At 44.3% G+C, this 21,132-nt stretch overlaps 1 protein-coding gene across 1 annotated transcript in view; it reads left to right on the top strand.

Moving 5' to 3' along the window:
• Positions 1-204: 204 nt before the first annotated feature.
• col28a2a (collagen, type XXVIII, alpha 2a) overlaps positions 205-21,132 on the top strand; it is a 106,219-nt gene continuing 85,291 nt past the window's right edge. The window contains exons 1-7 of the mRNA XM_078229207.1: positions 205-358; positions 3,926-4,494; positions 8,889-8,909; positions 11,588-11,647; positions 18,659-18,712; positions 18,836-18,880; positions 20,364-20,390. Coding sequence (XP_078085333.1) covers positions 205-358; positions 3,926-4,494; positions 8,889-8,909; positions 11,588-11,647; positions 18,659-18,712; positions 18,836-18,880; positions 20,364-20,390 — 930 coding nt within the window. The remainder of the gene's footprint in view (positions 359-3,925; positions 4,495-8,888; positions 8,910-11,587; positions 11,648-18,658; positions 18,713-18,835; positions 18,881-20,363; positions 20,391-21,132) is intronic.

Genomic DNA, 21,132 nt, shown 5'->3' with positions numbered 1-21,132 from the left:
CTCTGTTCCTAGAGTTAACTTTAAACAATTCCTGAAGTTGGAATCTACCTCTCCTCTCAACTCCTTCAGAGTATGTTCCGCTGAATGTGGCAAACCGGAGTTTGCAATCTAACCATTTCATTTCATGTTTGAGAATGTGTGTTTGTGAGCTGGGTAAGCTGTAAGGACATTTCTCAATGCAGATGTCTCATGATTTCAGGGACAATGAAGGCGTTCAGGCAGCTCTGCTGGCTATTGGTGTGGGCGGGATGCCAGCACGTTTTATCACAGGACTATGAAGAACGCGGGGACGGACATTTGGTCCGAAGGCAAAGGATTAAATATCTCTCATCCAATGCACCAGGAGAAAATGAACAAGGTCATATCAACATTTATTTCACTCTGTTGTTTATTTGACGCTTTCTCGCATTCATTGCTTCCAGTAGCTTTCTGCCCATTTGCTTTATGTTTACTGGATATAGGGTCAAGTTTAAGTTTATTTATTAGTGTCACAAGTAGGCTTACACTACAATGAAGTTATTGTGCAAATCCCCTAGTCGCCACACTTAGGTACACCGAGGGAGAATTTAGCATGGCCAGTGCACCTAGTCAGCACATCTTTCGGTCTGTGGGAGGAAACCAGAGCATCCGGAGGAAATCCATGCAGACACGGGTAGACTCCGTGCAGACAGTGATCCAAACCAGGAATCGAACCCGGGTCCCTGGCGCTGTGAAGCAGCAGTGCTAACCACTGTGCCACAGCTTAATAATCTGATAGTTCCGACTGTTTTACTGTAATAGTTACCCAGAAAAAATTAAAAGAATTAAAATAATTTCCAGGTGACTATTGTACAAACTTATACAGATTCCACCCCCCCCCCTCCCCCGCGGCCCACCCTAGTGCTATATAAAAGGCACCATATCCTCCATGTGTCCAATTCTGCAGAAGGCCACTGGAGCGCTTTGTATTACACAATTTGCACCCAACTTGCTTCAAAAGGTCAGGGGCGAGAAAGAATCAGAAAAAACTGAAAGTATGAAAGTAGCAGAGGAGCGCAGACTGCTACCCTGCGGAAGTTCGGGCCCAATGTATTTGAAATACTGGACTGTACTTGTGCAGCACTGCGCATTCCTAGCTGAAATAACATGTAGAATAAAAGAAATCATTGAATATAACAGAAATACTCAATAAATTCAAGTTAGATAACACCAAATCACTCAAAACAAGTCCCGAGCAGCACAGCTTCTATATCTCAATCACAACTCAGCTAAATGTTTTGTCTGTTTTCCTTTCCCACTTTGTCTCTCTCTTTCTCGCTTTCTCACCCACTCTTTGACTGTCTCCTTTCCCACACTATCTCTGCCCCTCTCACCCTCACCCTCCTACACTGGCTCTGTCTGTCTCTCCTTTCCCACACTATCTCTCTCTCCCTCTGTCTGTCTGTCTCTCCTTTCCCTCTCTGTTTCTCCCTCTCTGTCTCTCTCCTTTCCCACTCTGTCTCTCTCCTTTCATAGAATATAGGTGCAGGAGTAGGTCCTTCGAGCCTGCACCACTATAGCTGATCATACACTCTCAGTATCTCACTCCCGCTTTCTCTCCAGACCCCTTGATCCCTTTAGCCACAAGGGCCATGTCCAGCTCCCTCTTGAACATATTTAATGAACTGGCCCCAACAGCTTTCCGTGGTAGAGAATTCCACAGGTTCACAGTTCTTCTCATCTCAGTCTGAATGGCTTACCCCTTATTCTTAGACTGTGACCCCTAGTTGTGGACTTCCCCAATATTGGGAACATTCTTCCTGCCTCTAGCCTGTCCAATCCCATCAGGATTTTATGTGTTTCTATGAGATCCCCTCTCATTCTTTTAAATTCCAGTGAGTCATATGCCAGTCCTGCCATTCTGGGAATCAGTCTGGTGAACCTTCGCTGGACTCCCTCAATAGCAAGAATGTCCTTCCTCAGACGAGGAGACCAAAACTGCACACAATATCAAGATGTGGCCTCACCAATGCCCTGTATCACTACAGCAAGACATCTTTACTCCTATACTCAAATCCTCTGCTATGAAGGCCAACATACCATTAGCTTTCCTCACCGCCTGCTGTACCTACATGCTAACCTTCAGCGACTGTTCCACCATGACACCCAGGTCACATTGCACTTCCCCTTTTCCTAAACTGCCACCATTCCGATAATAATCTTCCTTCCTGTTTTTGCCACCAAAGTGGATAACCTCACATTTATCCACATTATATTGTATTTACCCACTCAGTCAGTCTGTTCAAGTCACACCTTAGCAGCTTCCTCACAGCACACACTGCCGCCCAGCTTAGTGTAATCTGCAAATTTGGAGATATTGCATTCAATTCCTTCGTCCAAATCATTAATATATATTGTGAATAGCTGGGGTCCCAGCACTGAACCCTGCAGTACCCCACTATTCACTGCCTGCCACTCTGAAAAGAACCCGTTCATTCTCACTGTCTGCTTCCTGTCTGCCAACCAGTTCCCTATCCATGTCAATGCATTACCTGCAATACCATGAGCTTTAATTTTGCTCACTAATCTTTTGAGTGGGACCTTGTCAAAATCCCTTTGAAAGTCCAGATACACAACATCCATTGGTTCACCCTTGTCCACTCTACTGGTCACACCTCAAAAAATTCCAGAAGATTTGTCAAGCACAATTTCCCTTCAGTGAATCTATGCTGACTTGGACTGGTCCTGTCATCACTTTCCAAATGCTCAGTTATTGCATCCTTAATAATTGATTCCAGCATTTTTCCCACCACCAATGTCAGGCTAACCGGTCTATAAATTCCCGGTTTTCTCTTCCCTCCTTTTTTTAGAAAGTGAGATTACATTAGCTACCCTGCAATCCACGGGAACTCTCCCAGAGTCTAAAGAATGTTCTTTTCCCACTCTGTCCCTCTCCTTTTTCCCACTCTGTCCCTCTCCTTTTTCCCACTCTGTCCCTCTCCTTTTTCCCACTCTGTCCCTCTCCTTTTTCCCACTCTGTCTCTCTTTCTCACTCTCTTTGAAGCCTGGGGCCCTGTATGTGGGAGCTGGGGTATGGAGTTGCAAAGGAGCCAGGGTAGAGGCGGGGGGATTGGCGGGGAGAGGGGTGACTGGTGCAGATGGCGCCAGGTTTGGGGGGGATGGGGTGTGGATAAAGCTGGCTGGGGGTTTGGGGGGTGGGTTGTGTTGGCTTTGGTGTGTCAATTGGAGGTACAGATGGAGCTGTGGGGCAGGGTGCTGCAGATGGAGCTGAGGTGCAGATGAAAGGCTGTTGGGAAGGGGGGGGGGGGGGTGTGTGTGTTTGGGGGAGGAGTGTGTAGGGAGCCGGGGTGTGAGGGGGCATGGGTAGAGCTGGTGGGGTAGGACCATAGATGAAGTTGAGAGCCTCATTCCCTCTCACACACCCTCTCACCCCCACCTTCCAACATCGTTCCAGGTTCCTTACCCGTTCATCACCTGATCAGTAGCTTCTCTTTCCTGCGCTCCTGCTCCCAGTTCTGGGTCCTCACACTCCCTGTAGCCTGAGCTTCCGGTGACAGTGAATCTGGCATCAGAACATGGCAGCGGCTAGCCCAGGGGGCTGGTGATGGAAAACCCGAATGATGACGCAAATCGACAAAAAGGCCCGAGAGAATAATCAACGTTAAAATGGGGCGACTTAAAGTGAAGATTTACTGTGCAAAACACGTGGTGCAATATTGACCCATAGACAAGAAGAGCCCATTATCAAAACTACATCAAAATGAAGAACCTACAGTGTGCTAACAAACTGCTGGTGTTCCTGTGGAGGATTGTAAAGTGAAGCCAAGTGAAATTATTGACAAACTGGGTTATTTTTGTTTCACTTTATCCCAATCTTGTAATTCCTCACTCACTAAAGAGATTAACAATGCCAAGAATCAATCCGTCTTTCTTTCCTGTTTTTCAGAGGAGGATTGCAGTTTGGAGATCGCATTCCTGTTGGACAGTTCGGAAAGTGCTAAGGACTTCAACCACAACCGGGAGAAGAGTTTTGTTCTGGACTTTGTGGAGCGACTGCAGCAGCTGCAGGTGTCGAGTGGCCGCAGGCTGGTGCCCAGAGTGGCGCTGCTCCAGTACAGCAGCACAGTGCTCATTGAGCAGACGTTCCGCGACTGGAGCGGCCCTGCCGCTTTCCGGGCCCGAGTTGCCCCCATTAGCTACATTGGGCATGGCACCTACACCACATACGCCATCACCAACCTGACACAGCTCTACCTGAACGAGGCAGCCCCGGGAAGCATCCGGGTGGCCGTGCTCATGACTGATGGCGTGGACCACCCGAGGAACCCAGACATCTACGCAGCCACGGCTGAGGCCAAGAACCAAGGTATCAAGTTCTTCACAGTGGGCATGTCACCCGTGGCCACCGAGCCACCCAACGCAGCCAAACTGCGCCTTTTAGCCAGTCCACCTGCTTCCCGCTTTGTACACAACCTGCAGGACAGCAGCGCCCTGGGCAAACTCTTCCTAGAAGTGGTAAGTATTTGATTTGATTTATTATTGTCACATGTATTGGGATACAATGAAAAGTAATGTGTCTTGCGCGCTATACAGACAAAGCATACCATTCATAGAGTACATAGGGAGAAGGAAAGGAGAGGGTACAGAATGTAATGTTATAGTCATAGCTAGGATGTAGAGAAAGATCAACTTAATATAAGGTAAGTCCATTCAAAAGTCTAATGGCAGCAGGGAAGAAACTGTTCTTGAGTCGGTTGGTACATGACCTCAGACTTTTGTATCTTTTTCCCGATGGAAGAAAGAATGTCCGGGATGCGTGCAGTCCTTGATTATGCTGGCTGCTTTTCTGAGGCAGCAGGAAGTGTAGACAGTGTCAATGGATGGGAGGCTGGTTTGCGTGATGGACTGGGCTTCGTTCACGACCCTTTGTAGTTTCTTGCGGTCTTGCGCAGAGCAGGAGCCATACCAAGCTGTGATACAACCAGAAAGAATGCTTTCTATGGTGCATCTGTAAAGGTTGGTGAGAGTCGTCGCTGACATGCCAAATTTCCTTAGTCTGCTGAGAAAGTAGAGGTGTTGTTGGGCTTTCTTAACTATAGTGTCGGCATCGGGGGACCAGGGCAGGTTGTTGGTGATCTGGACACCTAAAAACTTGAAGCTCACGATCGTTTCTACTTCATCCCCATTGATGTAGACAGGGGCATGTTCTCCTCTATGTTCCTGAAGCCGATGACAATCTCCTTCATTTTACTGACAGTAATGATTAACTGAAGTGTGCCAACACACACTAGACCCACCCCCACATCCACAGGTTCATATGTACAGGAACACTCACAGGAACACAGACACACACATCTCAACATCAGCACAAACAGGAACAGATCCACAGATGCAAATTTCCACATTCATAGGAACACAGACACACACGTCCACACTGACACACTCACAGGAACACAGACACACACTGACACACCAACTCAATCATGCTCACAGGAACACAGATGCACACCCACACACTGACACACTCACAGGAACACAGACACACACCTCCATACTGACACACACACAGGAACACAGACACACACCAACACACAGTCACACTCATAGGAACACAGACACACACCGACACACTGATACACTCACAGGAACACAGACACACACCAACACATGGTCACACTCACAGGAACACAGACAAAAACCTCCACACTGATACACTCACAGAAACACAGACACACACCTCCACATCAACACAGCCATACTCACAGGAACAATCTTGTGATTTTACTTGATTGGATTTATTATTGTCACATGTATTGGGGGACAATGAAAGGTATTGTGTTGTGCGCTATACAGACAAAACATACCGTTCATAGTGTACATAGGGGAGAAGGAAATAAGAGAGTGTAGAATATAATGTTACAGTCACAGTTAGGGTGTAGAGAAAGATCAGCTTCATATATGGTAGGTCCATTCAAAAGTCTGATGGCAGCAGGGGAGAAGCTGTTCTTAAGTCGGTTGGGACGTGATCACAAACTTTTGTATCTTTTTCCTGACGGAGAAAGGTAGAAGAGTATGTGTCTGGGGTGTGTGGGGTCCTTGATATGCTGGCTGCTTTTCTGAGGCAGCAGGAAGTTAAGATGGAGTCAATGGATGGGAGGCTGGTCTGTGTGATGGACTGGGCTTTGTTCACAACCCTTTGTAGTTTCTTGCGGTCTTGGTCAGAGCAGGAGCCATACCAAGCTGTGATACATCGGAAGAGGATGCTTTCTATGGTGCATCTGTAAAAGTTAGTGAGAGTCGTAGCGGACATGCCAAATATCCTTAGCCTTCTGAGAAAGTAGAGGTGTTGGTGGGCTTTCTTAACTATAGCGTCAACATGGAGAGACCAGGACAGATTGTTGGCGATCAGGACACCTAGAAACTTGAAGCTCTTGACCATCTCCACTTCACCACCATTGATGTAGACCTGGACATGTCCTCTACTACACTTCCTGAAGTTGATGACTATCTCCTTTTCTTTTAACTGACACTGAGGGAAAGATTATTGTTGTCACACCATTTCAGCATGTTAAAGGAACCCGGATTCACACACCTACTTACACTGGATTCTCTGGTCATCAGCTCCTTCCACTCAGCACTATAGAAAGCATCCTTTTCGGATGTTTCACAGCTTGATATGGCTCCTGCTCTGACCAAGACACCCTGTTCAAAACATTCCTACTTTTACATTTGATTCCCCTTGCAACAATGATAACATTCCATTTTCCTTCCTGATCACTTGCTGTACCTGTGTAATACGTTTTCCTGATTCGTGTACCAGGATACCCAGATCCTTCTGTACTTTATAGAGTTCTCCATTTAAATAATATGCTGTTTGTCTATCCTTCCTGACAAAATGGACAAGTTCACATTTGTCCACATTTTACACCATCTGTCAAATTTTTGTCCACTCACTTAATCTATCCATGTCCCTTTGCATACTCCTTATCCACTTCACAACTTACTTTTCAACCTATCTTTTATGTCATCAGCAACCATATATTCTGTCCCTTCATACAAGTCATTGAAATAAATTGTAAATAATTGAGGCCCCAGCACTGATCCCTGTGGCACACCACTCACCACATCTTGCCAACATAAAAGATACACATTTATCCCTACTCCCTGCTTCCTGTTAGCTAACTAATCCTATTTCCATGATGATATGTTACCCCCTGTACCGTTTTGCTTGGCACCCTTTGATGTGATATATTGTCTAGTGCCTTCTAGAAATCTAAGTACTGTACTTCTTCAGGTTCCCCTTTATCCACATCGTTTGTTACTTCCTCAAAGAGCTCCAATAAATTAGTTAAACGTGATTTGCCTTTCACAAAACCATGTTGACTCTGCTTGATTGCATTGAGATTTTCTAAGTGTCCTGCTATAACCTCCTTAATAATGGATTCCATCAATTTTCCTATGACAGATGTTAGGCTAACCTGGCTGTAGTTTCTCGCTTTCTGTCCCCTTCCTTTCTTGAATAGAGGAATCATTTGCTATTTTCCAATCTGATGGGATCTTTCTAAAATCTAGGGATTTTTGGAAAATTGAAACCAATGCATCAAATTGATGAACACTTGCCTGTTTTGAAGGCAGTGCACACACATTCTGAGGCAGATATCCACATCAAAAGATGCACCCAGCACCTGTGTCTCAAATAGGCATTAATGCTTTTGCATCTACCCAATCTGAGGCATAATGCCTACTTTATAGTCTGATGCTCTACCCTCCCGTTATGCAATTAGTTTGCCTGGAATGCCCTGAGTGATCAGATTGAATGATGGGGGCTTGAACAACCAACACCTATTCCTATCCCTTACATTAAAGCAGGTTTTGTTAAATGGTAAATAAATAATATTTATTACAAAGGAGGCATGATTCTAGAAGTATCAGTAAGATGTTTAATATTTTTACAGAATGCCTGTTGTGTGATATCTCATGTGATATGTTACTTCAGTAAATTTGCCCCATTCTAGTGTGTGGCAAACCAATGACACATCCAAGATACAGTGGGACCACAAGGATATAAGTGATACGATTGGCTGCATCATGTCTGAATGGGATAAGCGAGATAGATAGCCTTTTTATGCCCTCTTTTCATTTGATGCTAATAGACGCTAAATGTAAGGCAATAGACTACCTGTTAGTAACTTCACAGGAATATTACTGGTAAATGATTTTATTTCAGAAACAGTTTTTCATGTTTAATTATTTTTTACATATCTTTAAACTAATGCATACCATAGTGTTAGTTGCAACGTACTTTTGTTTGTTGACTGCTCTTCAAAAAACACAATCACTTCCTATCCAGAGAGATCATCAGAGAGGAAATGAAGTATGTTACCGACAAGCACTTGATACTTTGTTATCTAGAAATAGCACTGTGGGAAATTGGGAGAAACGTATAAAGGGCAGCTGAATTGTTACTGCCTGCTTTCCACTCCCACCTAAAGTCAAAATTGACCTCGGCTGCACCTAAATTCATGGTAGAATCCTTTCTCCAAAGTTCTTTGTGGATTTGTTTAGATAGGCTGTTCTCCGGCGATGGCTGCGCATCTCAAGAATGAAACAATGTTGATGGATTAAACCTGATTCATTACACTTCATGGAATTGCAAATTGGTGTCACCTTAGGCAGTGAGTGCTCGCTATAAGTTACTTTGTATTAAACGCACCATTCTGGTAAATGCAGCACCAAAATAGCAAACGTAACTTCCCAACCCCGTATTCTCAGCAGGAGTGCTGCAGCTTTGATTCTTTGACCTGTCTGCTCCTCAAGCATTGCTGTGTACTGGGAGTGTGGATCCAGCAAGGATGTTCTACAGTGCAATTCAATTGCAGAAAGCTAATTTTTGTACCTTGTCTTTGCAGGCAGAGTTGGCTGATGAAGGAGTGAGTATGACTTGTTTCCAAAGAAATTAATTTGTAGATATGTTATGATATATAAAATTCTCTTTGTAGATGGAATATTAGGTTAATCATTCAATTGTGACCAAATTTTCACATGATCGAAAGGCAAGGTCTGCAGAATGAGCCAGCTAATTGTCTTTTCAGGATGAGAAATAACCATAAGGTTAGCCCCACTTCTTACTGGACTCTTTGCTATATCCCTCACACTTTCTTCCACACACTCCCCACTTCCTGGAAGAAGCAGACCTATGTCCAATTAAGAAACTCACTATTAAAGGGGGCGATTCTCCCAAAAGCGCTGAATTGGTGGGGAAACTGTTCCAGATCACAACTGTTTTCTCAGTTCAACTTCACACTCGAATCTCCCCACTCTGTGCACTGCAGAGGTCCCAGTCATGAATATCATTAAAAACCCAGGGGGCGGGGCCTATTAGCGCCGGAGTCTGACAGTTCTGGAACTCTGCGCATGCGCAGTGGCCCCGATCTGTCAGTCTCTACGTTTGCTGGCCAGCTCAATTGCTGGCCAGCCCGGGACCCCCGCAGTGCTGCCCCGTCAACACCCCCCCCCCCCCCCCCCCCCACGGCCTGATCGCAGCCTCCACAACACTTCCTGGGCCAGCCCTGATCTCCTGCCCTGGAGCACCCCAATGTCCAGCCCACAAGTCCCAGCAGTGGCGATCCCCCATCCCCTCACCCTGGAAGAACCCCCCCTGCTGACTCCCCCCCGGGATGCAGGTTCCCCCCCCCATCCCACCCCGATCGCTGCCCTCCCTCCATCCCAGACCGATCTCCATGCAGAATGGCAACGGGACCCCCCACTCCCATCACCCTAGGTCCCGCCCACAGTAGGCCCTGCCCCCTTGGCACTGCCCGATGCCCAGTGCCACAGTGCCCCCTTGGGCAGTGCCAGGGGGCACAGGCTGGCACCAGCAGGATGCCCATGCCCAGGGGACACCAGCCCCTGCTACCTGACCCCCTTGGGGGTCCCGATTGCCCCCACTTCATTTTGGCAGGGTGTCCCGCTCGTTCCCCGAATGTGGGGAGCTACTCCAAACCCCGCCAGAATGAAGCACTCCTGGCGGGGTGAGAGATGCAATCGGGACCGGCAGGTTCTCGATAATGTAATGCAAAACATATTTTAAATACATTTAAAAAGATTGAAATGACTTACCTGTTTTCCTGCCGGTTTCCAGCGTGGTCTGGTCTCCGACTGTTCTCCGGCTCTGGGAGATGTGCACGTGTTCCTGGTGCATGCACAAATCCCGGAACAAGGCCGGCGACGCACATCTCCCAGCCCGACCCGCCAGAAAAGTTGCAGGTCGGGATGGGAGAATCACCCCCAAAGTTTCTCTCTGACTCCTCAAGAGCATGATGTGAAGATGCCGGCGTTGGACTGGGGTAAACACAGTAAGAAGTCTCGCAACACCAGGTTAAAGTCCAACAGGTTTATTTGGGAGCAAAAGCCACTAGCTTTCGGAGCGCTGCCCCTTCGTCAGCTGAGTCACCTGACGAAGGGACAGCACTCCGAAAGCTAGTGGCGTTTGCTACCAAATAAACCTGTTGGACTTTAACCTGGTGTTGTGAGACTTCTTTCTGTCCTCAAGAACAATCAGAGCAAGCCAGAATGACCCAAACTCTTTGTTATTACCCAAAATCTTCCTCTTTTCCAATGATCCTGTAGTTCTCCAAAATTTTTCTTGAATGTTTGTGAGAAGTCAGTGCTCACTATGGGCTCTGGAAACCTGTTGATCACCCTCTCTCAAACAAAAAAGTTTTGAATATCCAGCCTTACTTTCTAAATTTAAATGTGTGACCTCGAATTCTATCCATCTCCATCATCTCAAAAACCTTGGGCACAATTTTATTACCTTGTCGCACCCGGGGAACAGGGCAGTGAGCTGAGAAACGAGTGTGCGCTACTAACAATCCGATTGGCGCCTGGTTTGCTATGTTCCCAGCCTCTCTCCAATGGCACAAATCGCTTTGTGTCCAGAAAAGGGGGCCCATCAGGCGGGCCCCAATGCCAGCGCCCTGTGTCGGTGAGGGGGCGGGGGAAACATGCTGGCCGCCAATGAGCGGTGGGAGGGGATGGTTCCCGATCAGGGCGCCCTTATGAAACGGCACGAGAGCTCTCTGCAGCCGGCTCACCGGCGTGTTCAGGCCCCGCTCCCCTCAGTACCGGCACGAAAGTCCCAACTCGCCAAAAAAGTGACCGAGTGTTGAAAGATTGTGATGCAGAACGCGCCTGAGAGACTGCCATTTTCTTCACCATTATGGCACTTAGAAATTTTTGGGGGGGGGAACTCTGCCCTTTGTATCATTGAAACCCTGAATTACTTTAAATACCGGAATCAAATCCCTTTGCTTGTGCTACTCCATAATACTTCAGATTAACAAATCTTTATATATTCTTCCTGTCATAGCCTGAGACTGAACAACCTTTAGCCTGAGTAATCTGAGCTTAGACCCAGAACCCAGTTCACTTTCTCACAGTCACCTGGCATTTTGGCTGAATATCTCTCACTCCAAACCCTATGTTCTCTGGTCAAAAATCATTTTTTTTTCTTCATGGAGATTGTTGTGGCGCCAAATATAACATTAATGTAAATATAACATAATTTGTGCATGTTTGTCTTTCTAATCATTTTCATTTATTTCAGTGCCCAAAAACACCAAAATGTATTTGTGAAAAAGGAGAAAGAGGTCCACCTGGTTCTTCTGTAAGTTCCTTGTTTTGAATACCATTTATTACCTCTGCTAACTCAAACTGAGGTTAAATTTATAGATTTGATAGCTATAGTGGCATTAATAGCAAGAAGGCAAGAGCCCTGAGATGCTGCGCATGTAAGAATGTTACGTGTTCAAACACGGCTCCACCAAATACACTCCCATCAAATACACGGCTTCATCGAACGCAGCTCCATCAAGTATAATTTGAATCCTGTTTGTACAGAAAATATTTTCAGATTCTTTAGCAAAACACTGTACCGCTGTACCACCCTGGAACAGCACACTGTAGAACAATAGAACAGTACAGCACGGAAGGAGGCCCATCAAGCCTGCACTGACTCTTCGAAGAACAGTTTAAGTTAGTTTTATTCTCCCTCTCTTGCTCCATATCCTTGCAATTTTTTTATCTTCAGTATTTATCCAGCTCCCTTTTGAGGGCTGCCATTGAATTCTGCATTGGCTTGGGGAGTGGGGGTGGAGGCAGAGGAACAGGTTGAAGGTTTCGTGGTGGAGGGTATTCAGGTACAGGAGCTTGACAAGGTGAGGCACTTAACTCCTGGATATGTCAGACTTGGATAGGCGACCATCCAGAGTTAAATTGGAATTGGTGGGTAAATATCAGAACACAGCTCATTATAATATTTAAATTGTCAAGCTGCTTCCTGCGACCTGGCTGGCTGCCAACCCCCCTCCCTCATCCCTGCTCCATTAAAACCAGAAGTGGATGGGTTGGATGGGGAATTCAGATTTTTAACATTTTAACCTTTAACCCTGCCCAAACTCGACCAGTTTCTTTCAGGATAAAACTCCGTCCGTGTCTCTATTAATAAAGCCCAGGATCCTTGTGCTTTATTAGCTGCTTGTCACCAACAAATATTTCTGCATGGACACCCAAAGGACACACTCTTATTGCACCTGCTTTGAAATTATACCATTTAGTTTGTGTTGTCGCTTATAACAAAAGATATCATCTTACACTTTCTGCATTGAGCTTCATCCACCCATTATACAGCTCGACAATATTCCCTTGGAGCCTTATTATATTCTAGACTGCTCGCTGCACTTCCAAGTTTCATGTGATCTTCACATTTTTAAATTGTGCCCTGTACCTGTAAGTCCACTTCATTGCTGTATATCAAAAACAGCAGTGGTCCTGGGGCCCAAATCTTGGGAAACTCCACTGAGTGCTTCATTCCAGCCATTCACTATTCCCTATCCATACTGCTACACAGGGACAGAGAAAGAAAGCCACATGACCCTTGAACCTGTTCTGCCAATCAGTGAGATCACAGCTGATCTGCTACCTAACTCTATACAGTTGTGGTTTACCTAAATCCCTTCATACCTTTGGTTAACACAAATCTATTAATCTCAGAATTAAAATTAACAAGTAATCTAGTGTCAATTGCTGTTTGTGGAGGAGATTTCCGAATTGCTCTGACCATTCGTGTGCAGAAACATTTCCTAATTTCACTCCTGAAAAGTCTGGCTCTAATTTTTGGTCCACATTCCCTTGTCCTGGACTCTTCAACCAGCAGAAACAGTTTCTCTTTATATCCTTAATAACTTGAAAATTTTGATCAAACCACCACTTAACATCCAAGTAATACAATGCTAGTTTGTGTAAGCACTTGCTACTTGTTATTTAACCCTTGGAGGCCAGTGTTTTACCGCCTCGCCCGTCCGAGGCCAACGGAGAATGCCATTCTGCGAGCCCCGGTTCTGGGATGGGTGTGCCGGTAATATTCCGGCCCAGGTATCATTCTGATAAATCTAAACTGTGCCCCCTTCAAGGCCAGTGCAACCTCCCTAAGATATGGTGCCCAGACCTGCTCAGCACTCGGAGTATGGTTTACCTAAGACATTGTATATGTAGTATAACATCTACTTCCTGAATTCTAGCCCTCTAGATCCCAAGTCTCTTTGGATCACCACTGTTCCTAGCTTTTCAACATTTAGAAAGTATACTGTTCTCTTTTTAGATTCAAGGTTGATGACCTCACACTTACCTGGATTGAAATCCATTTGCCACATCTTTGCCCATTGACTTCATTGATTAATATCACTTTGTAATTTCATGCTTCCATCTGCTGTGCTTAGAACGCCACATATCTTAGTGTTAACCTTTATGCTTTTTTTTATTTTTCTGCTATTCCCCTTTTCTCTCATGGATCTCAATCTTTTCAACAAGCCTATTACGTGGGACCTTGAGATATCTTCTAAATGGACTGTATCAACTGCCCTCATCCACCCTCTCTGTTACTCATCAAAAACATCAGATTAGATTTTCCCTTAATAAATTGCAATGTCTGTCCTTTATTAAACCATCCTTGTCCAATTGGCTATCAACTTTCTCCCAGATTAGTGTTTCTAAAAGCTTCCCAACCACTTACATCCAACAGAATGAATTGTAATTGCCAGGTTAATATTTTTATTGAACAAGGGTGTAACTGGGTGGTAGAATGTGTTGTTCTCTAGCACCTGCCCCATATTTAAGGAAGATTGAAAGATTGGGGAAGGCACCATTGTAACTCCTACCCATACTTTCCTCAGCCACCTAGGATGTGTCACTATCCGATTAAATGACTTAACTTCGTTAAGAACTCCCAGCTTTTCTGGTACCTACTCTTTATATATTTTTATCTCCCTCAGTATCCCATCATCATCCTTGTTTACCAGAGCTTTGGCAATGTTCTTGGTAAATGTCGATGCAACATACTCATCACTCTTTGTCACTTCCTCCACCAATAGATTTCCATTTTGATCCCTTCCTAAATGGACCATACCGCTCCGCTGGCAACTGTTTTACCGCTAACATGCCGTTCGAAGAGCTTTAGATTCCCTTTTATGTTAGCCAATCTATTCTTGTATTTGCTCTTTCCCCTTCTTATTTCCTTTTTCTATTCAGCCTGAATCTCCCTTCAGTTATCAAGCTGACATCTGACATAAACTCCCTTTTGCTTCTTCTTCCTGTTCTGTAACTCCTTTGTCATCCAAGGAGTTCCCCTTTGTTTGCCTTGCTTTTCCCAGGGTTGCAGGTAATTTTTGATTCCAATTTATCTGGGCCAGATTCCTCCCTAATTCACCGAAATTAGCTCTCCTCAAATTAAGTATTTTCATTCTAAATTCCTCTTTGTCCTTCACCATTAACAATCTAAACCTTCCAATACTATGATCACTATTCCTAAGATGATCCCCAACATTGTGACATTCTCCACTTGACCCATTTCATTCCCCAGCCTCTATTACCCTGCTACACAGTATATTGTACCTGTTACTCAGCACATAGTATCACACTGTGACGTAGCACATGATATCACCCAGTGACAGTGTATAGTACCACCCTCAGACACAGCATGCTGCACCATTCTGCACATTATGCCACCCTCTTATATAGCATGTTTGGAGGCACAGTGGTTAGCACTGCTGCCTCACAGAATCAGGGACCCAGGTTCAATTCCAGTCTTGGGTGACTGTGCAAACTCAACACAACCATTCTTCCCATGTCTGCGTGGGTTTCCTCCCAGTGCTCCGGTCTCCTCCCACACTCTAAAGATGTGCAGGTTAGGTGTTTGACCATGCTAAATTGACCCTTAGTGTCAGGGGGATTAGCCGGGTAAATATGTGGGGTTACAGGGATGGAGCCTGGGTTGGATTGTTGCCGGTGCAGGCTCAATGGACCGAATGGCCTCCTTCTGCACTGTAGGGATTCTATGATTCTATGTTATATTGACCTATGACATGGCAAATTGGACAATCTGTAATATGGTACATTGACCACTTTGTGACGCAGTGGGTGGAATTTTCCCGGCCCGCCTGCCATGGAAATCGTAGCTGGCGTGGGCAGACCATGCAAACGTCTGTTGACCTCAGGCAGGAATTTCCGGCCTTGGGGCGAGCACGGCCAGGAAATCCCGCCCAGTGTGTTGTACACCTTGTGGCATAGAACATTATACATCATGATACAAATCCTTGAAGGTGGCAACACAGGTGGAGAAGGTGGTGAAGAAGGCATATGGTATGCTTGCCTTTATAGGACGGGGTATAGAGTATAAAAGCTGGAGTCTGATGATGCAGCTGTATAGAACGCTGGTTAGGCCACATTTGGAGTACTGCATCCAGTTCTGGTCGCCGCACTACCAGAAGGACGTGGAGGCGTTAGAGAGAGTGCAGAGAAGGTTTACCAGGATGTTGCCTGGTATGGAGGGTCTTAGCTATGAGGAGAGATTGGGTAGACTGGGGTTGTTCTCCTTGGAACGACGGAGAATGAGGGGAGATCTAATAGAGGTGTACAAGATTATGAAGGGTATAGATAGGGTGAACAGTGGGAAGCTTTTTCCCAGGTCGGAGGTGACGATCACGAGGGGTCACGGGCTCAAGCTGAGAGGGGCGAAGTATAACTCAGACATCAGAGGGACGTTTTTTACACAGAGGGTGGTGGGGGCCTGGAATGCGCTGCCAAGTAGGGTGGTGGAGGCAGGCACGCTGACATCGTTTAAGACTTACCTGGATAGTCACATGAGCAGCCTGGGAATGGAGGGATACAAACGATTGGTCTAGTTGGACCAATGAGCGGCACAGGCTTGGAGGGCCGAAGGGCCTGTTTCCTGTGCTGTACTGTTCTTTGTTCTTTGTTCTATGAGACGCAACATATTGTACACCTTTTGATATAGCACATTGTACATCCCTGTCACAGCTAGAATTTTGTACTGGTCAGTGATATTGGATATCGGGTCATTCTGTGGCAAAATACCTTGTATCCCTCTCTGCCAGAATGCATCTTACCTATCCATGACACAGTATTTTGTGCCAGCCTGTAACACAACATTTTATACCAAATTCTGACATATTGCATTCCGCCACATTGTATTACTTAAGCCCAGCAAAATACTAAATGTTGTATAAGCCTGGTATGCCCTTTATGCACTTACTTCCTTTTGTAAGACTAATTTGTTACCTTATTCAGTAAAAGTAAAACTCTGCTCTCTATATTTTTCCAGACCATACAAGTGTGCTCTGTTCATCAAACACTGATTTATTTCAAAATAGACAGGTCATGTGTCCTGTTAGGTTGCTGCAAGAAACAATGAATCACTTCAAATATTTCATCAGTTTTAATCAAAATCTGCAAGCGTTCCCTTGTTACCAGCCTGGCTCCCTTTGAAAATGTTATTGTTTGAAAATTCAAATAATACAAATAAATACTTTCTGTTGACAGTGAGATTCCCTTGTGTATTATTTTTATACATTAAAAAATTATACATCTACTGTTTGCCAAAATTAACTCAGAAGTAGATGCAAAGGTAATTTTTGGATTTATTAGATTTAATAATTCTGTCTATAATATATTTCAATAATGTCTGTGAAAACTGTTTGCTGGCATTCATGTAAAGGACTCAAGTTGAGACTTGCATTGGCTTGCAATAATAAATTCCACTGACACTGTTACAAATCATTCAGCAGCATCAAGTTAACTGGTGTTTGTGGAGCTAGGCAGCTGCAGCACCATAAAACAGGTGTTCAGAAGAGAGATTCCTGACATTTTCTCACATCTAATTTGAAGTCTTACAATTAGAATGTCATCTGCTAATAGCCAGAAAAAAACTATCAACTGCTGAAAGACAACATTTACAACTTAACCCAGGTGTTTCTAAATCGTTTTCTCATTAACTATTGCTTCATCTTGAGAAGTGCGATGGTGCTATTGAGAAAAGTGATGCCACACCAGACTAGGGAATTCTATTATGTTTGACTAACTCAAGTACATTAGATTCCCTCCAGGTCCTGCTTGCAGTTCTTTCCAAGCTGCCCAACATAAAAATGTGGCTGGCTTTGCTTAGGAATGTTATTTACCAAAGGCGATACTTGTTGAATTTATTTCAGATTCTCATGATGAAAAGTGATAAGCTCTAGTTATCACTGGAATGGTATACTGTTATAATTTGTTCTCAAGACATTGCCAGGTAATGGTCTTTCTGAGTCATGGGTTAAAGCAAGCTGATGCTAACTGCATCTGTACTCAAGTGTATTCTTTCCTCCCCGGTGTATGTGCATGTGTTGTCGACATGTGGGGCAGAACTTTACTAGCCCCCAGGTGGCTGGAAGAACAGTAAGATAGTGGAGGGCCCACGTCGGGACAGCTTTGCAATGCAGTCCTGCGGCTCGTGGGTTTTCCCAGCTGTGATGTGGATTGGTCGGCCTCAGCTCCAAGGAGACAGGCAGCTGATCTGCACAATTAAATGCCCTACCAAAGGCCATTTTATGGAGTCGCCAGCAATTTGGCAATAGCGGGGCAAACCCCAGTCACATGGGGGGAGGGGGGGGGGGCGGGTGGTGGGGGAAGGTGCCACCAGCTTAATGAATGCAGCAGTATGGGGTGACTGATAGAGCCAGAGGCCCGGGGAACCCCGGGCAGAGATTACGGCACTCTGCAGCGATAATAATTATCCTGAAGGCATTTCCTTTCCAACCCTCGGCTCGGCCTGAACTTTTCTTTTTTTTAACTTACCTGGAGGTGCCTCCAATTTAGTCTCCTGTGTGCCTGGGCAGCACCATCTCTCCTGGTGAGGATTCAAAACTTCCAGCCTTCTCTTCAGGCTGGCAGCCTCTGGAGCCTTCCCGCAGTCCTTATTTCGATAAGAGGCTCACAGGAGCCTCTGGGTGAGTCCAGGTGGGGTAAAATTGCCTGTCCCACTGCTGGCGAGTGGCAGCTGATGCCCTAATTTCACCCCAATGTCAGGGTCCCAAAGCCTGCAATAAAATTCAGTCCATGGTTGCTGCAGGTAATGCATCTCAATAGTAAAGGTTTTGTGACTTGTACAACAATAAGTAAAATGTCTCTTAGGTTTTGGTCATTCACATGCATAGTTCATTGGCCTATAATTGTTAAGTGACATGAGTGTCGTCATGCATCATTCAAGCAATTGAAAAATCGAACTGTGAAAGTTGACCAGGATAATCATTTTCTACTTTTTAAAAAAATGTTTATGTTCATTCTGTAGGGGAAAAAGGGGCGCCCCGGGGATGATGGTGCTCCAGGTCTAAAAGGACAAAAGGTAGATTTATTTAAGTAATTGAACTGAATGAAGTAATTTGACTACCTGCCTTTTTGAAGTATGTTTATTGTAATATGCTTCTCACAACTTTTTAGCTGATATTTTAAAAATTGTGTTTAACAGGGTGAATCTGGTTTGAGTGGAATACCAGGAAGGGATGGAATGGAGGTACAATCTATACTGTTTGAAAATGTAACCTTGTCACAATGTCTTATTTTGTCCAGTTTGTGAAAATTAACATAAACTGTTCGAAGAATTAGTTGTTTCCAAACAACATGTAAAAGAAGACACTTCAGAAACCTATAGAACCTGCTTTGATGAGAAATAAGAGAGAAAGGTGCTGTCAAAACAAAGTTCTCAATGATTAGAGGTTTCATTTCAATGACAACATTACTTGCATTGGGGAAAGTCTCATGTGGAATAAAATACAATTATCATTGTAAACCATAAGGTAAATTTTGCAAATTCACACTTCCCACTTGCAGATCTTCATATCAGGAGCACAAATTCACAAAATTACCCTTCACATGTCATTAGTTTGAGCAAAAGATTTCCATCACACTCACTTTCAGTTATACAAAATATATGTTGCAAGAAACTTAAGTTCCATTTGATGAAATTTCATGCAAATTTCTACTAATCTAAATGAATATTATGGGCTGCATGATGGCACAGTTGTTAGCACTTTTGTCTCACAGCACCAGAGACTGGGGTGACTGTGTGGAGTTGCTCGTTCTCCCCATGTCTGCATGGGTTTTCTCCGCGTTCTCCGGTTTCGTCCCACAGACCGAAGATGTGTGAATTAGGTTGATTGGTCATGCTAAATTGCCACTTAGAATCTGGGATAAATGCGTGGAGTTGAGGAGATGGGGCCTGGGTGAGATTGTTGTTGGTGCAGGCTCGGTGGGCCGAATGGCCTCCTTCTCCACTATAGGGATACTATGATTCTATGAATATTCTATAAGAAACCATTTCCTTATGGGGGAACTGTTTGAAAATTTGTGTAAAAAAAAAAAGTACTGATAAAATATTTGCCTTAAACACCTGGATGATAATCTGGTGGAATAAATGGTTTATCCATTGTAGATCCTACTCGATTTTCATCCCATCAACAAGAATGGCTTTCACTTGCTGAATGTATAGATTCTACATATCTAGAATGTAGAATTCTACATATCTATGCAAGATATGCCATGATGCAGTTGTATTAAATCATGTCAACAGATGGCTTGTTTGTTGCAAAGCCTACTCATTCTACCAATGGCCCCACTAAAAGTGGCCTAAAGAGTAGCAGCAGAGGAGTACAATGGGCCCATGCCTCTAAACGATTGACCATTCAGCCACAAATTTCTTACCTTCCAACTGAATGTGAAATTCTACCATGTTATGATCACTCTTGCCTAGAGGATCCTTTATTGTGAGATCATTAATTAATCCTGCCTCAGTACACATTAGCAGACCTAAATAGCTTGTTCCCTGGTTGGTTTCACAAGCCTTCCTGCCACCTAATTGGGATCCCTACCTACCATGCTCATGCCCAAACCCACCAGAGGGGAGGTGTTAAATTCCACCTCAAATGTTGGAATTAATAAATTGTTGTTTATTGCAAATATCTTGATTGCTGACTTTTTAACTTTATTTACAATTATAGGGAAGAGCTGGATACAAAGGTGAACAGGTAAGTAGAATTATCAAGGACTTTTTTTTGAGAAGGATAGACCAAGGTCCTAGGCCCGGAATTCGAGGCAGCAATAGAATGGGAAAAAAAAGAAATCAGGATAACTCCGGGAACAGCAGTTTAGTGGCCTTAAATCTGGGCTTCAGAAAAGTTACCTGATTAAAATGAACTGATTATAAATTAACAAATGTTTTATTCAGTACAATTTGGAGGTGAAATTAGATGTCGACTGGAATTTAAAAGCGGACACTATTGCATTGGTTGCACATTATATGCCACACGTGATGGTGTATAACAAAGGGCAAATGTGATTCCCACTTTTCTTGCCTTCTGCCCATGTCCAAGTTCACCCTTTATTTCAAAATAAAAATTACTCAAAGTAATAACGTGCATCTATTTGTGATAGGACATATATATTGTCCCCTTATAAGAATGTTCCAATTTTTTTCCCATTAGTTTCACACTACATATTTGTTCAAATATTAATATCATTAAATTGGATTGCTCGTTCAAGAAATTCAATGCTGTAGGTTTAATCTAAAGGAAGATCTGACCTGAATAATCTATTTGCTTTCTGAGGAAGTGACAACCCAAGTGGATGATGGAAAGTCCTTTGCCGGTGTGGTATATCTTGAGTTCCAAAATATTATTAGGAAAGTTCCACATAAAGTTAAACACAGTTTTGGGAATTAAGGGTAAAGTGACTCTCTGGAGCAGGAAAGAACAGCTTCCATTAGTGAAG

This window comes from Mustelus asterias, chromosome 14 (assembly GCF_964213995.1).
Source record: "Mustelus asterias chromosome 14, sMusAst1.hap1.1, whole genome shotgun sequence".
NCBI classification, from domain to species: Eukaryota; Metazoa; Chordata; class Chondrichthyes; order Carcharhiniformes; family Triakidae; genus Mustelus; species Mustelus asterias.
The sequence above is the reverse complement of the archived record's forward strand: the minus strand, read 5'-3'. Positions and strand labels throughout refer to the sequence as shown.